At 41.0% G+C, this 25,089-nt stretch overlaps 1 protein-coding gene across 1 annotated transcript; it reads left to right on the top strand.

Moving 5' to 3' along the window:
* Positions 1-7,223: 7,223 nt before the first annotated feature.
* Positions 7,224-9,973, top strand: LOC132029227 (olfactory receptor 5AU1). Its single transcript, XM_059418543.1, is given in 6 exon segments — positions 7,224-7,542; positions 7,545-7,757; positions 7,760-7,909; positions 7,912-7,965; positions 9,650-9,936; positions 9,938-9,973. Coding segments are annotated over 6 exon segments (930 nt in total). The 5' UTR covers positions 7,224-7,352.
* The last annotated feature ends 15,116 nt before the right edge of the window (positions 9,974-25,089 follow it).

Raw genomic sequence — 25,089 nt, forward strand, 5'->3', positions numbered from 1 at the left:
GCTTTTTGTGGGTTCTTAAGATATAAGCACTTAATGCTATAAACTTATTTTTTCGTGTTGCTGTAGCTGTGTCCCACAAATTTTGATATGTTATAATTTAATTTTTATTCAGTTTAGTGTGATTTTGATTCCCTTTAATTTTTTTTCCTCCATAAGTTATTTAGATTTGTGTTGTTAAAAGTTCAAGTGTTTGCATATTTTCCTATTTCCTATTCTGTTATTGTTTTCTCTTTTTTTAAATATTTTCTTTATTTATTTGAGAGAGAGAGACAGCAAGAGAGGCAACACAAGCAGGGGGAGTGGGAGAGGGAAAAGCAGGCTTCCCACTGATCAGGCAGCCCAATGCTGGGCTCAATCCCAGGACCCTGGGATCATAACCTGAGCCAAAGGCAGTCACTTAACAACTGAGCCACACAGGCACCCCTGTTATTGATTTCTAGTTTGTTGCCATTATGATCAGAAGACATATTCTGTATTATTTCAAAAAAGATTTTATTTATTTATTTATTTATTTATTTGAGAGAGAGAGCATAAGCCAGGGAAGGGCAGAGGGAGAAGCACATGCCTCACTGAGCAGGGATCCTGACTGGGGCTTGATCCTAGGACCCCAAGATCATGACCTGTGCTGAAGGCAGCCACTTAACTGGCTAAGCCAGGGAGGTGCCCTGGATTTCAGAATTTTTATAACTCAATGACTTTTGTGTGCCTACCTTCCTCATCCCTCCTTTTTATTCCATAGTGGTTATCCCATACCTGTCCTTTCATTATATGTTATGAGTGTAGAAGCCAGATATAACTTGTGCGTTTGGCTCATCAGCCTTATGATTGAGTGGAATTGTACTGGAGAAATGCCATGTAACTCTACCTAATGAGTTTCATCTATACCTACCTAGTTTAGATGATGTGATCATGGACTTGAGCTGACACTGTAATAGAATGTGACTACTGAGGACCTTGGGAAGGGGTATTTTACATATAAGGTGGACACAAGTCATTGAGGTCCAGGGGGCAAACTGTGATAGCCAGTCTTCAAGATGGCCTCAAGACTTTCACCTCCTGGTATTGATACCCTTGTGTAGTCCACTCCCACAGTGAATAGGGCTGACCTGTGTTACAATAGGATATTGTGGAAATTGTATTATGTCACTTCTCAGGACTATAAGATAATAAATGTTTATTGATTTAAACTACTAAATTATGGGAGGATTTATTCTATGGCAATGGAACACTAATCCAGTGACCAATTAATTTACTTAAATATTATGAACTTGGGGTCTCTGGGTGGCTCAGTTGGTTAAATGTCTGACTCTTGGTTTCCACTCAGGTCATGACCTCAGGGTCATGAGATCAAGCCCTGTGTTGGATTTCAGAGCTGAGCATGGAGTTTGCTTGAGATTCTCTCCACCTCTCCTGCTGGCCCTCCTACTCATGCTTGCTCTCTCTCTCTCTCTCTCTCTCTCAAATATATCTTTTTAAAGATATATCAATATGAATCATGAGTTTAAGCATATTTGATAGACTTAAATATCACTGTTAAATATTTAAGGATAGCTACTAATAGAAATAGAAGGATCAGTAGAAGGGGGGAAAAACACTGAAAAACAAAGAAAATTTAATCCAAAAGGAAATGAAAATAATGTCAGAGACTGGGAGAGGGAAGCAAATTAGAAAAAGTACGATAAATGGAAAAATCAAGTGAATTGTAAAAATAAATTCAATATATATTAAAGCTCCCCTAAATTGTAAAAAAAAAAAAAAAAAAAAAAGGCCAGAAATCCAAACCAAACCCCCGAATCTTACCAACATAAAAGCACAGATGCTCTGATTGGCTAAAGGAAAAAATTCCAGATATATGATGTTTACAAAAGCCACACCTAAAACTTGGGGTGTTTGTTCTCAAAATGATTTTAATGAGTAACAAGCTAAAGACCACCACGCAAGGGATGCAAACTCCTTCACCATCAATAACGGAAATGAGAGACTGAGTAACAATACCTCCACAGAGAAGACACAGCAGTAATCCAGCAAAGGGGCAATTATCCCTGGCTTTCAGATCTCCACTAAGGTAGTCAGCTGTCAAGGATAACATCTGATGGGGTGGGGATCTTGTCCCATTCTTCACCAAGTTGCCTTTCACAATGTTTGTTTGATTTTTGCCTAGTCCATACCAGGTTTTCTATCTAATAAAGCTTCAAAACATTCCTGAATGTTTACTGTGTGACAGGGTACATCTGAAATCAGTTTTTTGGGCATATTGTCATCCTAGAAAGACCCAGAATTCAAGTCTGCTTGGAGAAATTCTGCAAACATAATGGCACAGCAAAGTTGAAAATAAAAGGTTAAGAGTAAAGGGATAGAAAGAGATCTACCATGCTAATAGTATTCTGATAGTATTACTATCAGAAAAAGTGTATTTAGGGGCACCTGGGTGGCTCAGTGAGTTAAAGCCTCTGCCTTCAGCTCAGGTCGCGATTCCAGCATCCTGGGATCAAGCTCCACATCAGGCTCTCTGCTCTGCAGGGAAGCTGCTTTCCCCGCTCTCTCTCTGCCTGCTTCTTTGCCTACTTGTGATCTCTGTCTGTCAAATAAATAAATAAAATCTTTTTAAAAAATAAAGAAAAAGTGTATTTCAGAGCAAAAAGTATCAGTAGGCATAAAGAAAGTAATTTTGTAATAATAAGTGGGTAAATTTATCAAGAGGACATAACAATATGTTCTTTTTTTTTATTATTTTTGCCTAATAAAGGAAGTTCAAAATACCTCAAGCAAAAAGTAGAGAACTATAGGGAGAAATAAACAAACTCACCATTACAGTTATTCATTATACTCCCCCTTCAATACTTTATAAAAAAACAAGCAGGCAGACTATCAGAAAGGATATAGTAGACTTGAACAACAGTATCAAGCAACTTGACCTAACTGGTGATTATGGAGCACTCTACCCAAGAACAGCAGAATATACATTCTTTTTAAGTCAACATGGAACATTCACCAAAAGGGAACATATTCTGGGCCATAAAACAAGTCTCAATAAATTCACAAGCATTCAAGTCATACAAAGTATGTTCTTTGACCACATGCTATTAAATTAGAAATCAAGAACAGAAAGATCCCTAGGAAATCCCCAAATCTTTGGAAACTAAGTATATAGCTTTAATTTTACTATGATCTTGGGCAAGGAGATCCTAGGTATACATTGGCTAACTGGCATACAAGAAAAGCAAAGCTACAAAAATGTGGTTTTCCAGTGGAGAAAAATACAAATAATAATTATGTAAGAGTTCAGTTTAGGGTAAAGGGAGAACAGTCTTTTGGGGCTAATGATGAGCATACTGACTGAGATCTCGTGTAGACCCCTTCTCTCCATTCCCAGGTTCCTAGTCACCTTATTATTCCTCAGGATAGAGGCTCTTGGAGATGCTACTAACTTCGCAAACACATTAATGGGTCTACCTGGGGCCAATTATTCTCACTTCCTCAGCTGCCTCCTAAAATCTCATCAGTGAACACATCATCGTCCCCAGCTGTGAGCTGCTGGGCTGCCCAGGGGAAGGGATGTCTCTCCCCACCCTTGAGATCAGTTTCGAGGACATCTTGGGGAGTAGGAGCTGCTTTCTTCCCATCACCATGTGAAAGGTTAAAGTCTATGATCTCCACATTTCAGTCTACGGACCCAAAGAATCTGGCTTAGTCTTTATTGTTTTTCTACTAAAGGCTTGTGTTCTGATCTCTAGAGCAAGAGCTTTGCCATCAAGTCATATGCTTTATTAGAATTAAATGATTTGCTTAAGAACATGTCAAGCAACTTTGAAGGAGGAAGTTCTCTGGTGTTTGATTATCATGAGGTAACATTCAGATTTCTGGAAATTGTTGACTATTGATACACATTCAGGAAGGAAGAGAATGGCCGGGAGAACCATCCTACTCATGGGCTGATTTTCCAGGACATGGAGAATTCCAGCACGTTAGAAAAGGATATTTATGTGTGGCTCAGGAAGATCTGTCTGCTCCCACAGGTACCCCATGGTTTAGTGTTTCTCAAAGTGTGGCTCAGAGATGCCCTGTTTCATCACCAGATTTGGGGGCCCAGCTATAGACCTACTAGATCAAATTTTCTGAGTTTGGGACCAGGAATCTGCACAAATAACAACCTTCTCTGGTGAAGTCTGGGCAGGACACCTTAATGCTTGAGAACCATTGTTTAGGGTCACTGTTGCTCAAAGAGATGCACTAGCTGTTCCTTTGGCTGCCTTCTCTCTATCTGTGCTCCCACTCTACCATTCCAGGGAGGAGAGCAAGGATCAGCTGTAAATAAAGCCCCTTGACGACTACTCCCTCACCTACAGGCCCCAGGCACTGGTTCTCACTCCTGGACACTAACCATTTCCATGTGAAAAGACCACCCTTAAGTTTTCTTCCTAGTTTTCATTCACAGGTACAAACTGTAGCCAACAGAAATGATGGTTATTTCAGTGTCCCTTGGAAAACTGATGGAGATGTCAATTTCTTCACCGTCCCTTGCTTGGCTTACTCTCTGTACTCTGATTCTGAGTTTAGCGCAGATCAGAGAAGATGTGAGGGGAAAGTGGAGAGAAAGAGAGGATTTAAAGCAAGTAATGAACCTGGAGGTCCTGATCAGTTACCCGCTGTATTTCCTACCACCCTATCCTGTCCCACCCCACCTCCCCACCTCACGTACACTATTCTGATCATTGGCCGCATTCCCACTTTCCTCAGTTTTTCCATTATTTTCATGAGCGAGATACTTGCAGGTCAGTTACCCACACCAAAACAGTCTATTGAAGGAAGATGTAAAGCTGGGGCTAAAGCAGTCCTACTCCACTCGTAACAATTTCTCAGCTTCCCTGAAGTTCCTGTAAGTTACCCCAACCTGGGATTTTTACAGTCATTTCTCTGAAGGCTTTGTAATTTGCTTTGAAGTTGGGTTGGCCTTTGAAACCAATGGAGCTAATGACATTTGCAACCCAAATCTAGGGCTGCCCACACCCCTACGATAATGGGCTTTGTTATAAACTAACAGCTATTAGTTTAAGAATGGCTGAATGCGGGGCACCTGGATGTCTCAGTTGGTTAAGTATCTGACTCTTGATTTTTGGCTCAGGTCATGATCTCAGGATCGTGAGATCGAGCCCCACATCGGACTCTGCACTCAGTGCTCAGTGCGGTGTCTGCCTTGGATCTTCTCTGGCTCCCTCTGTCCTTCCCGCTGTGCTCACGCATGCGCTCTCTCTCTCCCTCCTTTACATAAGTAAGTAAGAAAGTTAATTAATTAATTAATTAAAAATTATTTATTTGACAGACAGATCACAAGTAGGCAGAGAGGCAGGCAGAAAGAGAGGAGGAATCAGGCTCCCCGCTGAGCAGAGAGCCCGATGCGGGGCTTGATCCTAGGATGCTGAGATTATGACCTGAGCCAAAGGCAGAGGCTTTAACCCACTGAGCCACCAAGGCGCTCCAATAAATAAATTTTTTTAAAAATGGCTGAATGTTACATCTCATTGACATCAGATAAATCACAGAGTTATGCTTCATGTGCTTTAAAAGAAGTTTCAAGGCTCTTTGTTCAAATTTTCCCTCTTCAAGTGTCTCAACTTTAGTGGATCATGTGACCTCTTCAGGCATTATTACAGTGTTTTCTTCTTGTCACCATTCACAGTGCTCTACCAGTAGCCGGAGTGCCTTTGTTATCTTACTCCACAGTCAAGTTTAGTTATCTATATCTTTTGAGTCTTCTCCTGCCCTGGTAGTTTGATGATTCCAGAAACTCTGCAAGTGGGATAAATTAGAAACTTCGCTCAATGCACCTCTCCTCTCCCAAATCCTCCCAACATCACCCACAGCTGTGTCATTCACTTGTACTCCTCAGGGCAGGACAAAGGGGCTCACTTCTGCACTCTTTCACCCTACCCAATCACATCTGCTGGCTTCAAAGTCTTTGCAGCTGCGGGTCCTCATCAAAGAGCATGGAGTGCTTAACTGACTCCAGAATCCAGAGGTAATTCAGAAACATGGGCAGCAGAGCAGCAGAATATGGTGTTTGGATGGTGTATCCATGCCTTGTTCATTCTCCCAATAGGAAAGGCATTTATAAAGCCTAAGTCCTGGGGAGGAGATGTTCCTTTCCCTCTGGTCCCAAAGACCTTCGAGTTCGGGGTGATCCTGTTCCTTGGAAATGACTCAAGACTGCCAAGGATACTTCCAAGAGCAAGGTCTCAGCTTATACTTCATGCTCTACACCATCCCCATCTCCCCACATCCCAAACCCTCGTCGCTGTTAAAATTCACAGTGGTGCTTAACTTGTGCCAAGTTCAGAGGCCATTTTAGAGCTGATCCAATAATCGCCTTCAACTCCTCTAGAACATTCAGGATCGTCTGAAGTTGTTCAGTCACTGTTGCTCACACACATGTCTCTGTCTGTGTTTGATGGTGCTTTGCTTGCCAAATTTTGTCATCGTTTCATTTTATCAATCATATTTAGTTATGCGCTAGGTCTGTCTCTCCAATGAGAATAATCAAAGCTAACATTCTTTGAGCTTTCTTAACATGCCAGGCTTTGTTCACATGATTTTATGTGGATTAACTCATTGAATTCTTACAACAATCTTTTGAGATTAGTGCTATTTTCCCTATTGTACAGATGAGAAAACTGAAAACTCAGAGAGGTTAAATAACATTCCCACACTAACACAGCTAGTTAGTGGTGAGGTCCCAACTTGGAACCTTGGCAGTCTGATGCCAGAACCTGTGTGCTTTAACACAAAACACTGTCCCTAGAATGTAATCTTCCCTTTTTTTTTTTTAAATATTTTATTTATTTATTTGACAGAGATCACAAGCAGGCAGAGAGGCAGGCAGAGAGAGGAGGGGAAGCAGGCTCCCCGATGAGCCGAGAGCCCGATGTGGGGCTCGATCCCAGGACCCTGGGATCATGACCTGAGCTGAAGGCAGAGCCTTTAACCCACTGAGCCACCCAGGTGCCCCTAGAATGTAAGCCTCCTAAAGACACACTTTTGAATTTCCGAAGCTTAGCATATGGAAGGCCAGTCAACAAATATTTCCCAAGTAACTGTTTCATTATTTAGAGCATCTTAAGGTCGCAGAGAGACCAAATTTTATATATTTCTTTTCTGTTTTTACTACTGCTCTAGTAATGCTTCCAAACCAACCACATGACCAAGTAGAGAAGACCTACTCTGTGAAAGAATCCTACCTACAAAGGACTTCCACAGTGAGACCAATCTTCAGATTGCTGCCCTTGACTAAAGCAGAACCAAATCCAGTGAGAGCCACTGGGTGATCCCCCTCATTTCAGGTGGTCCCCTTGCTCCTCATGCCAGGGCACTGGAGAAATATGGAAGGGTCAAACCTGAGCCAAGAGACTGCATTCAAACTCTTGGGCCTCACCAGAGACCCCCAGCTCCAGAAGCTGCTCTTCACCGTGTTCCTGGGCACACACACCATCACTGTGCTGGGGAGCCTGATCATGTTCCTCCTGATCCACATGAGTGCTCTGCACATACCAGGTACTCCCTCCTGAAGAGCCTCTCCTTCTCGGACTTCTACTACTCCTCCACGGTTGTTCCGCAGACCCTGGTGAACTTCTCAGCCAAGAGGAAGGTGATTTCCTATTTTGGCTGCATGGCCCAGCTGTTCTTCTGTGAGGGTTTCACCACCAGTGAGTGCTCTCTCATTGCCACCTTGGCCTATGACCGCTATGCTGCCATTTGTAACCCCTTGCCATGCCTCCTGAGATCTGTGTCTCTTTTATTATAGGCTTCTATGGTGCAGGGTTTCTCATTTCTCTTATCCATACAAGCTGTATCTTTAGTCTGAAATTCTGTGGTGCTCACATGCTCACTCACTTCTGTGCCGGACCACCTGTCTTGTCTCGTATTGTGTGGACACCATGCTGAGTGAGATCCTGTTTTTCCTTTTTGCTGGTTTCAACTTATTTTTTTTTCTTTAAATTAAATTGATTTATTTATTTTCAGAAAAACATTATTCATTATTTTTTCACCACACCCAGTGCTCCATGCAATCCGTGCCCTCTATAATACCCCCACCACCTGGTACCCCAACCTCCCACCCCCCGCCACTTCAAACCCCTCAGATTGTTTTTCAGAGTCCATAGTCTCCCATGATTCACCTCCCCTTCCAATTTACCCCAACTCCCTTCTCTCTCACACCCCTTGTCCTCCATGATATTTGTTATGCTCCACAAATAAGAGAAACCGTATGATAATTGACTCTCTGCTTGACTTATTTCACTCAGCATAATCTCTTCCAGTCCTGTCCATGTTGCTACAAAAGTTGGGTATTCATCCTTTCTGATGGAGGCATAATACTCCATAGTGTATATGGGCCACATCTTCCTTATCCATTCGTCCATTGAAGGGCATCTTGGTTCTTTCCATAGTTTGGCGACCGTGGTCATTGCTGCTATAAACATTGGGGTACAGATGGCCCTTCTTTTCACTACATCTGTATCTTTGGGGTAAATATCCAGGAGTGCAATTGCAGGGTCATAGGGAAGCTCTATTTTTAATTTCTTGAGGAATCTCCGCACTGTTCTCCAAAGAGGCTGCACCAACTTGCATTCCTACCAACAGTGTAAGAGGGTTCCCCTTTCTCCACATCCTCTCCAACACATGTTGTTTACTGTTTTGTTAATTTTGGCCATTCTAACTGGTGTAAGGTGATATCTCAATGTGGTTTTAATTTGAATCTCCCTGAGGGCTAGTGATGAACATTCTTTCATGTGTCTGATAGCCATTTGTATGTCTTTATTGGAGAAGTGTCTGTCCATATCTTCTGCCCATTTTTTGATATGTTTGCCTATTTCGTGTGTGTTGAGTTTGAGGAGTTCATTATAGATCCTGGATGTCAACCTTTTGTCTGTACTGTCATTTGCAAATATCTTCTCCCATTCCGTGGGTTGCCTCCTTGTATTTTTGACTGTTTCCTTTGCTGTGCAGAAGCTTTTTATTTTGATGAAGTCCCAAAAGTTTATTTTCGCTTTTGTTTCCTTTGCTTTTGGAGACATATCTTGAAGGAAGTTGCTGTGGCTGATATCAAAGAGATTACTGCCTATGTTCTCCTCTAGAATTCTGATGGATTCCTGTCTCACTTTGAGGTCTTTTATCCATTTTGAGTTTATCTTTGTGTACGGTGTAAGAGAATGGTCGAGTTTTGTTCTTCTACATATAGCTGTCCAATTTTCCCAGCACCATTTATTGAAGACTGTCTTTTTTCCACTGTATATTTTTTCCTGTTTTGTTGAAGATTAATTGACCATAGAGTTGAGGGTCCATATCTTGGCTCTCTACTCTGTTCCACTGATCTATGTGTCTGTTTTTATGCCAGTACCATGCTGTCTTGGTGATCACAGCTTTGTAATGAAGCTTGAAATCAGGTAACGTGATGCCCCCAGTTTTATTTTTGTTTTTCAACATTTCCTTAGCAATTCGGGGTCTCTTCTGATTCCATACAAATTTTTGGATTATTTGCTCCAGCTCTTTGAAGAATACCGGTGGATTTTGATCGGAATGGCATTAAAAGTATAGATTGCTCTAGGCAGTATAGACATTTTAACAATGTTTATTCTTCTGATCCAAGAGCATGGAATGGTCAACCTTTTGAGCTGCACTGTCACCATTTTGGTCTTCTACCTCTTAATCCTCATTTCCATCCTGAGAATGAACTCAGTCCATGGCAGGTTCAAGGCCTTTTCCACCCGTGCTTCCCACCTCACTGCTGTTTGCCTCTTCTATGGTACAATACTTGTTATGTACCTGCGCCCCAGGTCCAGCTACTCATTGACCCAAGACCACACATTTGCTGTGATCTACACAGTGATAATCCCAATGCTGAACCCCCTTATTTATTCCTTGAGAAACAAGAATGTGAAGGAAGCTTCTAAGAAAGGTTTGGGGCCAGAAAATAATGGAATAATGGAATACCACATATCTTTAGAAAGCCAAGGGAGGGGCACCCAGGTGGCTCAGTCAGTTAAGGATCTGCCTCTGGCTCAGGTCATGATCCCAGGGCCCCGGGATCAAGCCCCACATCGGGGTCCCTTGGGGAGTCTGCTTGAATTTTAGTTTTCCCTTTTGTAAAATAGGAAAACTAATGATTGTAGCAATACAGTTGTTGCTAGGAGAATTGAGTTGATGCAGGCAAAGCACTTAGAAGGGTGCCTGGTTCAGAGCAAGCACTTAATAAACATGAGCTGCTATTATTGGAAATGGCTGCTGACTTTCAGTTACTCTTGATATAATCATGTAATCTTCCTTCTTTATTTGTTCCTGTGCTGAATTGGAGACACATATTTCCTAATGTTAAGCCATTCATATTTCCTGGAATTCTACCTGGTGGTGAAATGATTTTCTTTTAATAGATGGTTGGATTTGATTTGCAGATGTTATTTAGACTCTTGGCATCTATATTCAAAGATAAAGTTAGACTGTTGTCTTTTTGTATTATCTTTATTAAGTTTTAGTGTTAAGAGTAAACTAGTCTTGGGTACCTGGGTGGCTCAGTCAGTTAAGCGTCTGTCTTTGGCTCAGATCATGGTGTCCAGGTCCTGAGATCGAGCCCCACACTGGGCTCCCTGCTCAGTATAGAGTCTGCTTCTTCCTTTCTCAGTTCCCCTGTTTGTATTGTCTCTCTCGCTGTGTCTCTGCCAAATAAACATGTCTTTAAAAAAAAAAAAGAATTAACCAGGCTTGTAAAATGTATTGAAGGTCTTTCTTCTTTGCCTGTAGTGTGGAATAATTTAAGTGAGATAGAAATATCTGTTCTTTAAAAGATGCTGTATACTGGGGCATCTCGGTGGCTTGGTGTGTTAAAGCCTCTGCCTTCAGTTCAGGTGATGATCTCAGAGTTCTGAGATCAAGCCCCATATCAGTCCCTCTGCTCAGCAGGGAGCCTGCTTCCTCCTCTCTCTGCCTGCCTCTCTGCCTACTTGTGATCTCTCTCTCTCTGTGTCAAATAAATAAATAAATAAATAAATAAATCTTTAAAAAATTAAAAAAATATTAAAATGCTGTATATTTTGTGGTGCCTGGATGGCTCAGTCAGTTAAGGTCTTGGTTTCAGCTCAGGTCTCTATCTCAGGGTCATGAGTTCAAGCCCCACACTGGGCTTCACGTTGGGCATGGAGCCTATTTTTAGAAAAGTAAAATAAATAAAAATTCTCTATACTTAGCTATAAAACTAACTGAGACTGATGCTTTCTTAAAAGGTAGGTCATTAATTAGCTTTCTTATTTCTTATATAATTATTGGTTTTGTTTTAGTTTTTTTCCCCTGTTTATTAAGTCAACTTGATCATTTGTATTTTATTTTATTTTTTTTTAAGATTTTATTTATTTGTTTGTCAGAGAGAGAGAGAGAGCACAAGCAGGCAAAGTGGCAAGCAGAGGCAGAGAGAGAAACAGGCTCGCCCCAGGGAAAGGAGCCCGATGTGGGACTGGATCCCAGGATCCTGGGATCATGACCTGAGCCGAAGACTGCGGCTTAACTGACTGAGCCACCCAGGCATCCCGATCATTTGTATTTTATTCAAAAATTATTTCCTTCCGGGACGCCTGGGTGGCTCAGTCATTTGAGCATCTGCCTTGGGCTCAGGTCATGATCCTCCCTCTCCCCCTGCCTGCCGCTCCCCCTGCTTGTGCTCATGCTCTCTCTCTCTCTGTCAAATAAATAAATAAATCTTCAAAAAAATTATTTCCTTCTTCTAGTTTTTCAAGATTATTGCCATGAGTTGCTCATATTATTCTCTTATAATTTTTATACTATTGACACTGACTCCTCTAGGTCTCTCCAGATAGTTTCTTCCATATTTAGGACAATGTAAAAAAGAAATCCTCTTCCATAAAACGAGAGAGATGCAGTAAGTGGTCTGGAGGGTATTAGGTTTTCTTTAGTGTCTTTTATTAAGACTTTATGACTTTGTTCATAATTTCTGCATATCTAGAGACCTCATATTTTTGCATATCTATGTAATATATAGTATTTTTTAAAAAAGCATTATCTGGATATTTTTTGCTTGTGTACAGAAATAAAATTGCCTTTTATATATTTCCCTTTTTGTCCAAACACACTGCTACATTTTCTCTATCAATGCCAAATTTTATCTGTAGACTGGGAGGGGTTTTCATGTAGGGAATATTATCTTTTTCCCTTCCAATCCTCATACTTAAAATAATTTTTTTCTTGCTTGACTGCACTGATTTGGAACTTCAGCCTAATACTTAATAGAAATAGTAAAGAAAGACTTTTCCGTGTGTCAGGAATCTGGGCATGGCTCCTTTGGGTTCTCAGCTTCAGAATCTCATAAGGCTGCAGTCAAGGTGTCAGCCAGGATTGGGTCTCATCTGAGGCTTAGCTGGAGAAGGACATATTTCCAAGCCAACATCCTTGTTGTCAGGAATCAGTTCCTTGTGCTTGGGGCTGCCAGCCAGAGGCCATGCCCAGTTCCTTGGCATGTGGGCCTCTCTGTAGGACAGTTTACTTCATGAAATCTAACAAGAGTGAGGGTCGGTAGAGTCTGTAGCAAGATGGAAGTCACAGTTGTATTTCACATCGTCATAGAAATGATTTCCATCACCTTTGTTGTATTCTGTTTTCTAGAAAGTCTCAGGCTCCGTTCATACTCCAAGGGCAATGGACTGCACATCAGTGTGAATATCAGGAAGCAAGGGATGATTGGAAAGTGTTTTAGAATCTGTCATTGCCTCCTACTCCAGAGCCCCAGTTCCTATTTTCAGGGGGGCAGCTCCTCTTACCTGTTTCTTGCAAACCCATCCAGAAATATTTTATGCATCTATGGGAAGTCACACCTCCAACACACACTCAAAAATGATAATATTGTATATACAGTGCTCAGCATCCAGATTTTCACATTTAACTATATGTATGTTTTAAAAACTAGTTTATGTTAGTAGTTATAGATCTTGTGTTCTTTTTAATAATGTACTTGCATTGTTTGGACAGTCCATCATTTATTTTACCAGCTCCTGCTTTCATGGATATTTAGGTTGTTACAAACCTTTTACAAACAATGCTGGAAGCTATGTGGCAATTCCTGACCAGAAAGTACATACATTTTAAGTTTTGATAGTTATTGAAAAATAACCTTCCTACAAAGCTGAAGAACCAGTCCATAGCGCTAAAATAGAGTGCCTATTTCCATTCACAATTTATGCTCTAGAAATACTGATCTATTTGTATATCCCAGAGTATACCACACTTCCTTAAGCTTTTTCTCTTGGTCTCATGCTTGTACTCTGCCTGTAACATTTTTCTCCCATTTGCTTTCTTAGAAAAATCCTACACATTCTTCAAGTTCTCTGCTCAAATGTCATCTTTCTGTGAAGCCTCCTTTTGCCAAGGATCTTGTGTTCCCAATAACCTTGTGTGTATCTTTATTAAGGGATGTGATTATTTTGATTTGCAATATTATAATTATAATAGAATCAATTTCTCTTCTTCTCCACTAGAAGGTAGGAATAATTTCTTTTCATTTTTATTTCCAGCACATAAAACCATGCTTGGCTTATAACCACACAAGTATTTGTTGAGTTAATTAAGATGAATCTTAATTGGCAATGTATTCCAGATCCCTTCCCAAGGTGCTAATTATTGCACTGATGACAGGAAATCAGCCTTCTGTAAGTTGTACAATTTGGGGGTTAAAAATATCTCCAGGCCAACCCCTCCTCTCAATAACAATGCAGTAATCTCCACCAGTAACTGCAGGAACTTGTAAAGAACCAGAATACACTAGAAACCACACAGATGGCAAATCAGCTCAGGTTGTGTCTCCTTCCTTGAAAAACATTCCTGGGGAAAATATAAAGTAAGAGGAAAGCAGAGAATCCAGGATTGAACCACCATACCCACTCTTTCTGCGAGAAACTCCTGGGGAAACCAGTCTGTCTTGAACTGGAATATGTGGGAAGAGATGGGAGAAAATGGGGCTTGGGTGTGGAGAATACAGAGTCAGCAGGCTATATTCTGGGAAGAGGGTAGCAGTGAGAGAGTAGGTGGAGAAAAGCTTCCTAAAGTTCTGCTCTCGAGTACAAACGTCCAGATTATAAAATAAAGTACAGAGAGGAAAAGTACAGCGTAGGGAACATAGTCAATAATATGGTAATAGAGTTGTATGGTGACTACACTTATCATGGTGAGTACTGAGTAAAGTATAGGCTTGTTGACTCATTCTGTCGTACACCTGAAACTAATATAATATCGTATGTCAGCTATACTTAATCATAAATTTGAAAATATTCGCTTGTGGTGATGCCTGAGGGCTCAGTCGGTTAAGCGTCTGCCTTCAGCTCAGATCAGGATCCCAGGGTCCTGGGATCAAGCCCTGAATCAGGCTCTCTGCTCGGCAGGGAGCTTGCTTCTCCCTCTCCTCCCCATTCACGCTCTCTCTTGCTCTCTTTTGCTCTCAAATAAATAAAATATTTCTTAAAAAAAAAGTTCTGCTCTTACCTTTCTGCAGAGTTGCTTTGGGACAGTCATTCCTGCCCCTTCACTGTAAAACAAGTGACCGCATCCTAGACCCTTGGAGATGGTACCCACAAGAGTTGTATCTAACAGATGCACAGTACTCCATGATTTTATTGGTTATTCCATGGATCCTCTCTACCAGAGCTGTGCACCAGTTTGCTTCCAAATTCTCTGCCACGGTTCTATTTCCTCAAATTGTTTCTGTTTCTTTCTTTCTATTTATGTATTTATTTATTTGCTTGTTTCTTTGTTTACTTTTAAAGTAGGCTCCACACTCAACGTGGAGCCCAACATGGGACTTGAATTCATGACCCTTAGGCCAAGACCTGAGCTGAGATCAAGAATTGGACCCTTCATCGACTGAGCCACCAAGGCACCCCTCTTTTTCTGTTTAAATAAGCCAGTTACTTTCTGCTGTTTGTAACTATTAACCTTGACCTTTAGTGGAAGCAAGACTGGAAGTAAGGAAAGTGTCAGGACGTTATTACAATAAACCTGATGAGAGGTGATGTCGGTATGGGCAAGAATGTTGGAGGAGTAAGAGGTTATTGGGGGGCACCTGGGTGGCTCAGTGGGTTAAAGCCTCTGCCTTCGGCTCAGGTTGTGATCTCAGGGTCCTGGTATCGAGCCCCACATCAGACTTTCTGCTCAGCAGGGAGCCTGCTTCCCCCCCCCCCTCTCTCTGCCTGCCTCTCTGCCTACTTGTGATCTCTGACTGTCAAATAAATAAATAAAATCTTTTTTTAAAAAAGAGGTTATTGGATTGGAGATATATTTTGGATATAAAGGAGACAGAACTTTCTAAAGGACTGGATAAGGAAAAGGAGGAAAATAAAGTAGTTGAGGATGACTCTTAGGTTTTTGGCCAGCACACTTGTATAACTGGCTGGTAGTGCCATTAATTGAAACAGGAAAAACTGAGGGAGAAGGTTATTTTTAAGGGTGGAAATTAGAAGCTCTGCTTTGGTCATGCTCCACTCCAGATTCCTGTTAGACATCCCCTTGGAGATGATATATGAGTTTGGGCCTTCACACAGGGACATGTCTGGAACTACAAACTCAAAGGATCAGCAGCAAACAGAGTATTTAAAGTTGTAGGACTGGTGCTCCTAGGTGGCTCAGTCAGTTAAGCATCTTACTCTTGGTTTCAGCTCAGGGTCTGATCTCAGGGTCATGGGATTAAGCCCTTTGTTGGACTCCACATTCCGCCTGGAATCTGCTTGTGATTCTTTCTCCCCTGCTCCTCCCCGCCACTATGCTCTCTCTCTCTTTTCAAATAAATTAAAAAAACAATCTTTAAAAAAATATGGTCATAGAGGGCACTTGCATGGCTCAGTTGGTTAAGCAACTGCCTTCAGCTCAGGTCATGATCCTGGAGTCCAGGGATCGAGACCCACATCGGGCTCCCTGCTCGGCTGGGAGTCTGCTTCTCCCTCTGACCCTCCCCCTTCTCATGCTCTCTCTCATTCTCTCTCTCTATCAAATAAATAAATAAAATTTAAAAAAGAATCTTGTTAAAAAAAAATAAAATTATCTTCTAAAAAAAAAATAAGGTCATAGGACTGGATGAGACCATTAGGAATATTTTATATATATATATAAAATTGACCACAAAGTGAAGCCTGAGGCAACTGATATTTAGATGTTGGGAAGAAAAGGGGGTTCAGCAAAGGAGATGAGAAAGAAGCAGCTGATGAAATACAAAGAAACTGGGAGAATGGGGAGTCTCTGATGCCAGAAGAAAGCACTGTTCCAAAAGGAGGGAGAGATTTGTATGTCAACATGCTGCTAAGAGTTCAGTAAGCTGAACAGAAAATTTATTGTGAGATATGAACAGATAAAAGTAATCAGTGAACTTGGCAAGGGCATTTTCATACAGCAGTGTGGAGAAAAGCCGGGGTTTGCTTCCCTTTTCCCTCCCTCCAACGTTCTCTTTCTTCTTGCCTGGAACCTAGATAAAATGGCTGAAACTATTGTAGCCATATCATGTCATGAGGTGAACTCGAAGATTTTATTTATTTATTTGACAGACAGAGATCACAAGTAGGCAGAGAGGCAGGCAGAGAGAGAAAGGGGGAAGCAGGCTCCCCGCTGAACAGAGAGCCCAATGAAGGCAGAGGCTTTAACCCACTGAGCCATCCAGGTGCCCCGTGAGGTGAATTTGAGAAGGGAAGCTTTGTGCTCAAGATGGCAGAGCAGGAAGCCAAGGGTGCCTGGGTCCCTAATGACAACAAGGAACCATACATAATATTTTCCTCTGAGCTTCCTTCACATAAAAGAAAACAAACCCTTATATACATGACTCTAATTTGGATATTTCTTTTTTTTTACGATTTTGTTTATTTATTTGAGAGAGAAAGGAAGAGGGAGCATGAGCAGGGGATGAGGCAAAGGGGGAAACAGACTCCCCACTGAGCAGGGAGCCCCGTGCGGGGCTTGATCACAAGACACCTAACCGACTGAGTCATCCATATGTCCCCTAATTTGAGTTTTCTGTTATGTGTGACTAAAACTAAATCATACTGACATAGGAGAGCAAAGAAAAGAGGCAGTGTGCTGACAGAAACAAAAGTTTTCTTTTCAGGGTGTGTGTGTGTATGTGTGTGTGTGTGTGTGTGTGTGTGTGTGTTTAAAGATGGGAGGTATTATAATATATTGGTGAGAATAATTATTTAGAGGAAAAAATCGATGATGCGGAAGAGAGATGGTATAATACAGGAGTAAAGTATGTGAGGAAGGAAAAGGGACTGGAGTCCAGTACACCAATGAGTGGATTGGCTTTCGATGGTATTGAGAATAGTTCATCCATCATAAGGAACGAAGGCAGACAGGTACAGGCCCAGGTAGCTTGGTAGCTTTGGTGAGGAAGAAGTAGTTTTCAACCAGGCTCTTCTATTTTCTCAATGCAATGTGAACTGAGTCATGAAATTAATTACAGTTTATGTGTAAGCTGGGGATAATAATAGTGTAGCTTCCAAGGGTTTATCTGCATGGATGTAGATCACGCACGGTACATAGGCCATGGCTAGGTTTGCTGCACTGAAATCTCTGGGAGACCTAATTGCACAACAAGAATCTTGCAAGTAGCTAAGTTATAGGAAATGCTGCCTGTGGATTTCATGACTGGGTTATATTTTTACGGCACAGGATGAATACATGAGCCTATAACTCAGGTGTTAGTTGGGGCAAAGACAACCTCTCTCCCAAGGTTCAAAATGGAAGAAAGGTCTACTGTTCTTGGCTGAGGTCACTGAACTCTGGGTGCAGCCCCATGAGAAACAAGGGAAGGATTCGGAATCTGCTTCAACTTTGTCCTCATTCTCGAAGTCTTCATTCTCTCATCCTCCAAGTCCTTGAACTTTGGCCAACCCTGTAGTCTGTCCTAGCCCAAGTGGTCACTTTGGAATTTGTATTATCATCTGAGTTGACATAGCTTGCTGGAGAAAATAAGTGGCTAAAAGAGTCCACTAAATCAGTTATGCCTTTTATCAACCCTTCCTTTTGGTTCTTGTACAATTCTCTCTTGCTTAGAGGTCATACAGAAAAATGTCATGCTGGGGGTGCCTGGGTGACTCAGTCAGTTACAAGACCGACTCTTGATTTTGGCTCAGGTCATGATCTCAGGGTCATGGGATCGAACCCTGTGTTGGGCTCCATGCTCAGTGGGGAGCCTGCTTGGGAGTCTCCCTCTTCTTCTGCCCCTTCCTTCCCACCTCGTGCATGCTCTTTGGCTCTCTCTCAAAAAAAAAAAAAAAAAAAAAAAAAAATCACACCGAATGTGAGAATCCTTCTGACAATGTCAGTAGTATGGCACTCTAGCCAACTCAGACTTGCAGTTGACTGGGAATTCCATCTCACCTGACTGATCTTTCCTACCTAATATTAGATGGAAACCTGCCACCATGTTACCTCTGACTTACTGGTATCTTTTGTACTTTCTGGAGTCACACAGGTGTTTGTATATGGTCATCAGTTTCATTTCTGCAAGTTTTCTTTTCAAGCTAAACAACCAGTAAACCAGTGTTTTTCAACGTGTGGTTAGCTAAAGCTTCAGAGTAAACTTTTCAGCTAAAAAAAAAAAAAAAAAAAAAAAGAGAGAGAGACAAAAAAAGAAAAAGAAAATTCCTGATTCCTATTGTCTAAAAACTGAATCAGTATCTCTTGGGGGAAAGCTCCAGAATTTGGACTTTTAATTAATTGATCAAAGGGCTCCCATGCACCCTCATGTTTTAGGACCATTGCCCCAAACTCCATGAGTCAAGGGACTGTGCTACTCTTGTTCACCTCCATAGTCCCCACACCCGGCACAATACCTGCAATGTAGTGCTCAACAATGATTGAATGAATGAATGAAGGAAGGAAGGAATTATGGCAAGCAGCCTTGATAATTCCTTCAGACACCATATTCACTTTACCTTAGGTCAGGCAATGGATCTCAAACATTTTGATTTCAGGATCCCAAAGAGCTTGCCTTTAGAAAATCCTAGAAAATGTAAGACTGTACAAATACATTTTTTATTTGGTATTAAAGTTGATGTCATTGGGGTGCCTGGGTGGCTCAGTCGGTTAAGCATTTGCCTTTGGCTCAGTTCACCATCTCAGGGTCTTGGGATAGTGTCCCACACTGGGCTCCCTGCTCAGCGAGAAGTCTGCTCCCTCTGCCTCTGCTCCTCCCCCCACGCCCCCAGCTCTGCTCAATTTCTCTCTCTCAAATAAATTAAATAAAACCTCTCTCAAAAAAATGAATAAGATAAATAAATAAATAATAAAAATTAAAAGAAAGTTGACATCATTGCACTTCCTATAGCCTCTAGAAAACTCTGTATACTCTTAAGAGAGTGAGAAAAAAATCTTAGCGTTATCACAGAAATAGTTATACCCTCCTGGACTTCCCGAAAAGCCTACCCTTAGTGAACCACTGCTGGACGGGATGTTTTGGCCATGGGACTGGTAAAACATCACTGTTAAGTACATGAACTCTAGAGTAAGGACGACTGGGTATGAATTGGCTCTTTCACTCACTAGCTGCGTGACATTAATGTGTGACACTATGTGACCTTCCTGTGCCTCCTTCTCCTCTGTAAAACAGGGATAACAGTTCCTGCTTCTCAGGGATGTTGTGAGAATTTGGTGAGCTGAAACACCGTAAAGTGCTTAGTACAGCCTCAAGCACACAGTAAGCAGAACAAAGGTACGCGTAAATGTAGTTATTAGATGAATGTATCCTTAGCAGTAGGAGTTGTCCTAGTATAAATGCTACGTGATTTCTCATAACTGCTATGTTCTCAGGCCACTTCCGAATGCTTTCTCAGGGACACAAATGGCACTTACAGCCCATCTGACCTGCAACCCAGTGGCCAGCTGTTGTCAGAGGTCACTACAGTTTTCTAACTCCTTCTCTGACTTCTTTTTAAATCCCCAAGTGCTGTTTGTCACATACTGTTGCAAAAGCAATTTTTAGTCTCTTCCGCTGAGTATGATTTGGTTGCGTCCTCATTTTCTTTGCTTGCCTCTCTTTTAGAAAAAGGTACTTCTCCCTTACAATAATAACATTTTTGAGTCTGTTAGTTAGCTCTATAAGAGTTTTTTTTTTTTTTTCCTTTCTAAGCTAATGCTCATCTCTGAATATTCTCTTCCTTTTTCCTTTTAATAGTTTCCAGGTTCTTTGGTGTTATTTCCCTTTAAAACTTTATCTTTTGGAGCGCCTGTGTGGCTCAGTGGGCTAAGCCTCTGCCTTCAGCTTCAGGCCCTGATCTCAGGGTCCTGGGATAGAGCACCAGAGTGCCCACATCTGGGCTCTCTGCTCAGTGGAGAGCCTGCTTCCCCTTCTCTCTCTCTGCCTGCCTTTCTGCCTGCTTATGATCTCCGCCTGTCAAATAAATAAAATCTTTCTTTTAAAGATTTTATTTATTTATTTGATAGAGAGTGAGAGAGAGAATGACAGGGGAGAAGGTCAGAGGGAGAGGCAGACTCCTCATGGAGCTGGAGCCTGATGCGGGACTCGATTCCGGGATTCTGGGATCATGACCTGAGCTGAAGGTAGTCGCTTTACGAACTGAGCCACCCAGGCATCCTTCAAATAAATAAAATCTTTAAAAAACAAAGAAACAAACAAAAAAACTTTATCTTTCGATTTTTCCTCAACTAAAATTTCATTTAACAAGCAAGGAGAGTTTTTGGCTTAGTATAAGGAAAACTTTGAAAAATGTATTTAAAACCCAGCTTATGAAGGTAACGTGTATTCACTGGAGGAATTCTGAAAATGTATGTATATATGTATTTTTTGTATTCAATTAGCCAACATACAGTACACCATTAGTTTCTGACACAGTGTTCAACGATTCATTATTTCTGTATAATACCCAGTGCTGAAAATGTACTTCTAAAAAATTAAATAAAAGTTCACCTATAAGCACTCCACTGAAATAATACCGTTAATATGTTGGCATATGTACTTCCAAAAAGTTTTTTTTTTTGCAATAAGTGTATTTTTATAATAAGTGGGACCATTTAAATATACTATTTTGGTTTGATAGTATATAAATACATGAGGAACACTCCTCTATTTATTACATATTAATTATACAGTATTTTTAAAAAGATTTTTATTTATTCATTTATTTGTCAGAGAGAGAGAGGGAGAGAGTGCCCACAAGCAGGGGGAGTGGGGCAGGCAGAGGGAGGAGCAGGAAGCCGGACTTGGAACTCCATCCTCGGACCCTGGGATCATGACCGATGCTGAAGGCAGACGCTTAACAGACTGAGCCATCCAGGCTGTAGCCAACAGCCTACAATATGTTTTTAAAAAGACTCAAGTAATCCAAGATAATTGGATAGAAAAATTAGAACATTAGTTCTAAATGGCCATCAATGGACAACCAGAGTAATTTGATATTTATCCTTCCACACTTTTTTTCTATGCATGTACTTCTAGAAAAACAAAACCAACTATACCTTCTCTTTTGTAATGAACTTGTTTTTATTGTAGTAAAATTCACATAACATACAATTTACCATTTTAACTATTTTAAAGTGTTCAGTTCAGTGGCATTTAGTACTTTTACAATGTTGTGCAACCATCCCCACTCTCTAGTTCCAGAACATTTTCACCGTTAACGAAAGGAAACCCCATAGCCATTGAGCGGTCACTCCTATTCTCTCTTTTCCCCAGCTCCTGGCAACCATTAATAAACTGTTTCTATGGATTTGCCTATCACTGCACATTTCAAATAAATGGAATCATACAATATGTGACCTTTTGTGTTAGCTTCTTTCATTTAGCATAAAATTTTCCGGGTTCATCCATGTTGTGGAATAAGAAATACTCCATTTAACAGATATATACCACATTTTGTCCATTTATCAGTTGATGGACACTTTTTGGCTACTGCAGATAGTATTGCTAATTGGTTGAACATCTGTTTTCTGTGTACCAGTGAGTGGAATTGCTGGATTATATGGTATTTTATATGTTTAATGTATTGAGAAACCACCAAGCTATTTTCCATAGAGGCATTTTCTGTTTGTACCAGCAATACGTAAGAGATCCAGTTTCTTCACATCCTTGCAAACACTTGCTGCTTTCCATTTATTGTTGTTTTATAGCTATTCCAGTATGTGGGAAGCGATAAAGTAACATCCTACTGTGGTTTTGAATTGGATTTCCCTAATGACTAATGATACTCAACCTCATTTTCATGCATTTATTACTTGGAAATCCTCTTTGGAGAAATGTTTATCCAAGTCTTTTACCTATTGTTTAATTGGATGCAATGAACTTTTTTTCTTTTTCTTTTTTTTCTTTTAGTTAGAAATACATCGTGGGTGGGGTGCTGGGTTGGCTCGGTTGGTTAGGTGGCTGCCTTCAGCTCAGGTCATGAACCCAGGGTCCTGGGATGGAGCCCCGCACTGGGCTCCCTGCTTGGCAAGTAGTCTGCTTCTCCCTCTGCTGTTCCCCCTGCTTGTGCTCTCTCCGTCAAATAAATAAATAAAATCTTAAAAAAAAAAAAAGAAAGAAAAACACCAGGGGCATTTTTACTCTTTATCATTTTTGTACCAGTGTAACGTAGTATATTTCATTCTCTAGGTTTATTACATGTTAGAAATCAATTAACTTACCGTTAGATATTTATTTATTTATTTATTAAAGATTTTATTTATTTGCTTGACAGACAGAGATCACAAGTAGGCAGAGAGGCAGGCAGAGAGGCAGGCAGAGAGAGAGGAGGAAGCAGGCTCCCCACTGAGCAGAGATCCTGATGTGGGGCTCTATCACAGGACCCTGGAATCACGACCCGAGCTGAAGGCAGAGGCTTTAACCCACTGAGCCACCCAGGTGCCCCTCCATTAGATATTTAGACTGTTTGCACTTTTAAACTTTTTAATTAATGCTGTAGTGAACATTTCAACAGGCGACTCCTTACACGTGTCCAAGAGTATTCCTGAGAAAAACTCCTTGAAACAGAATTGCTTAGCCAAGGGTAGGCAATTCTTAATCTGTAGATAAAATGTGTTAACTTGCTTTCCATTCTGGTTGTACAAACCTACAGCCCTACCAGAGGCATTAGAAGGTGTCTATTTCCTTGCATATTTATCAACAAGGGTTATATGGATGTAATAATGTTAATAACGTGATTGGTGCAAAATGGCATCTTACTGTTTTAAATCTCATTGATTTAACTACTGTACATATAAATAATCTTTCATAGATTTATTGGCCATTCCAATTTATTTGTTTCTTTTTGATAAATTGGTTGTTTTGTCTTTATCAATTTTTAAGTTCTTTTCAATATTAATACTATCAATCTTTTAGCTATAAGTCACTTTTTGTCATCCTCCCTTCATTTCTTTTCTTTTTTTAAAGATTTATCTATTTATTTGAGAGGCAGAGAAACAGAGAGAGAGCAGGGGGGAGGGCCAGAGGGGGAGGGAGAGAAAATCTCCAGCAGACTGCCTGCTGAGCACAGAGCCTGATGCAGGGCTTAATCCCAAGACCCCAAGATCATGACCTGAGCCAAAGGCACATGTTTAACCAGATGAGCCACCCAGATGCCCCATCTTTTTCAAATTTTTAAAAAGTAAGTTCTACGCCCAATATGGGGATTGAACTCAAGACTCTAAGATCAAGAGTCTTATGTTCAGCAAACTAAGCCAGCCAGGCATTACTACTTGAGCTCTATTTTTCACTCTATTCTGTTCCATTCATCTGTCTGTTCTGATGCCAATATCATACTATTTTAATTTCTTATCTTTCTAATATACATTAATAGCTGATAGACCAAGTCTCACCTTATTACTCTTGTTAGAGGCTCTTTCTCTTTCTTTTTCTTTCTTACTTCCCTCCTCTCCTCCCTCCCTCTTTTCCTTCCTTCCTTCCTTTCCTTATCATTTGTTTATTCTTCCAGATGTACTTTACAGTAACTATTGAGAACAAGGTGAAAAACTCGAAGTAGCAGCTGTGAAAACTGAGAGCTGCCAGTAAGAGTATTATGGTGTAGCCTTCAAGATCTTGTTGCAGTTTGTGACCATGAATTTGTTATGGCAGAAGCTGCCGTATTTGAATGATTTTCTCCAGTGGCACCACTATTGCTAATGTTTTAGCAGACTGAATGAGGCAGAATACTGCATGGGACTTTGTATGTTGAGTAGAATGTCTTCTAAGGTTCCTTCTGGGGTACCTGGGTGGCTCAGTGGGTTGAGCATCTGCCTTCGGATCAGGTCATGATTCCAGTTTCCTGAGAGTGAGCCCCGTTATGGGTTCCTTGCTCGGTGACGAGTCAGCTTCTCCCTCTCCCTCTGCATCCCTGCTTGTGCTCACGTGCCCTCTCTCTCTCTGTGTCAAATAAATAAAATCTTTAAAAAAAATTAACAGGAGAAGAGGTATACAAATTTTGATATTAATATTTTAAATTTTATGGGGTGCCTGGGTAGCTAGTCAGTTAAGCATCTGCCTTTGACTCAGGTCATGAAGTCAAGGTACTGGGATCGATACCTGCATTGGGTCCCCTACTCAGTCTGCTTCTCCCTCTCTCTCTCCCTGCTCATGCCCTCTCTCTTTCTCTCTTAAATAAATAAATAAATAAATAAATAAATAAGGGGCGCCTGGGTGACTCAGTTGGTTATGCACCTGTCTGCCTTTGGCTCCAGTCATGATCTCAGGGTCCTGGAATTGAGTTCTGCATCAGGCTCCCTGGTCAGTAGGGAGCCTGCTTCTCCCTCTTTCTCTGCCTTCCGCTCCCCCTGTGTGTGCTCTCTCTCTCAAATAAATAAATAAATAAATAAAATCTTAAATAAAAAAAAATAAAATATTTTAAAAACACAATAAAATATAAATAACATGGACCTGATCTTATAGGTGATGGGAGCCACTGAGAGGTTTTAAGCAGGGAAGACATGTGGTCACATTTTCATGGCTACGTATCATGGAAGTACAAGTCTGGAGACATAGAAACTCTTTCGGAAGCTTTTCCTGTGGTCTAGGTGAAGGACAGTGAGGGCCTGCTGTGGGGTAGTGGTGGTGGAGAAAATTGATTCAAGCAGGAAGAGAAT

The sequence above is a fragment of the Mustela nigripes genome, chromosome 13 (assembly GCF_022355385.1).
Source record: "Mustela nigripes isolate SB6536 chromosome 13, MUSNIG.SB6536, whole genome shotgun sequence".
Lineage (NCBI taxonomy): Eukaryota > Metazoa > Chordata > Mammalia > Carnivora > Mustelidae > Mustela > Mustela nigripes.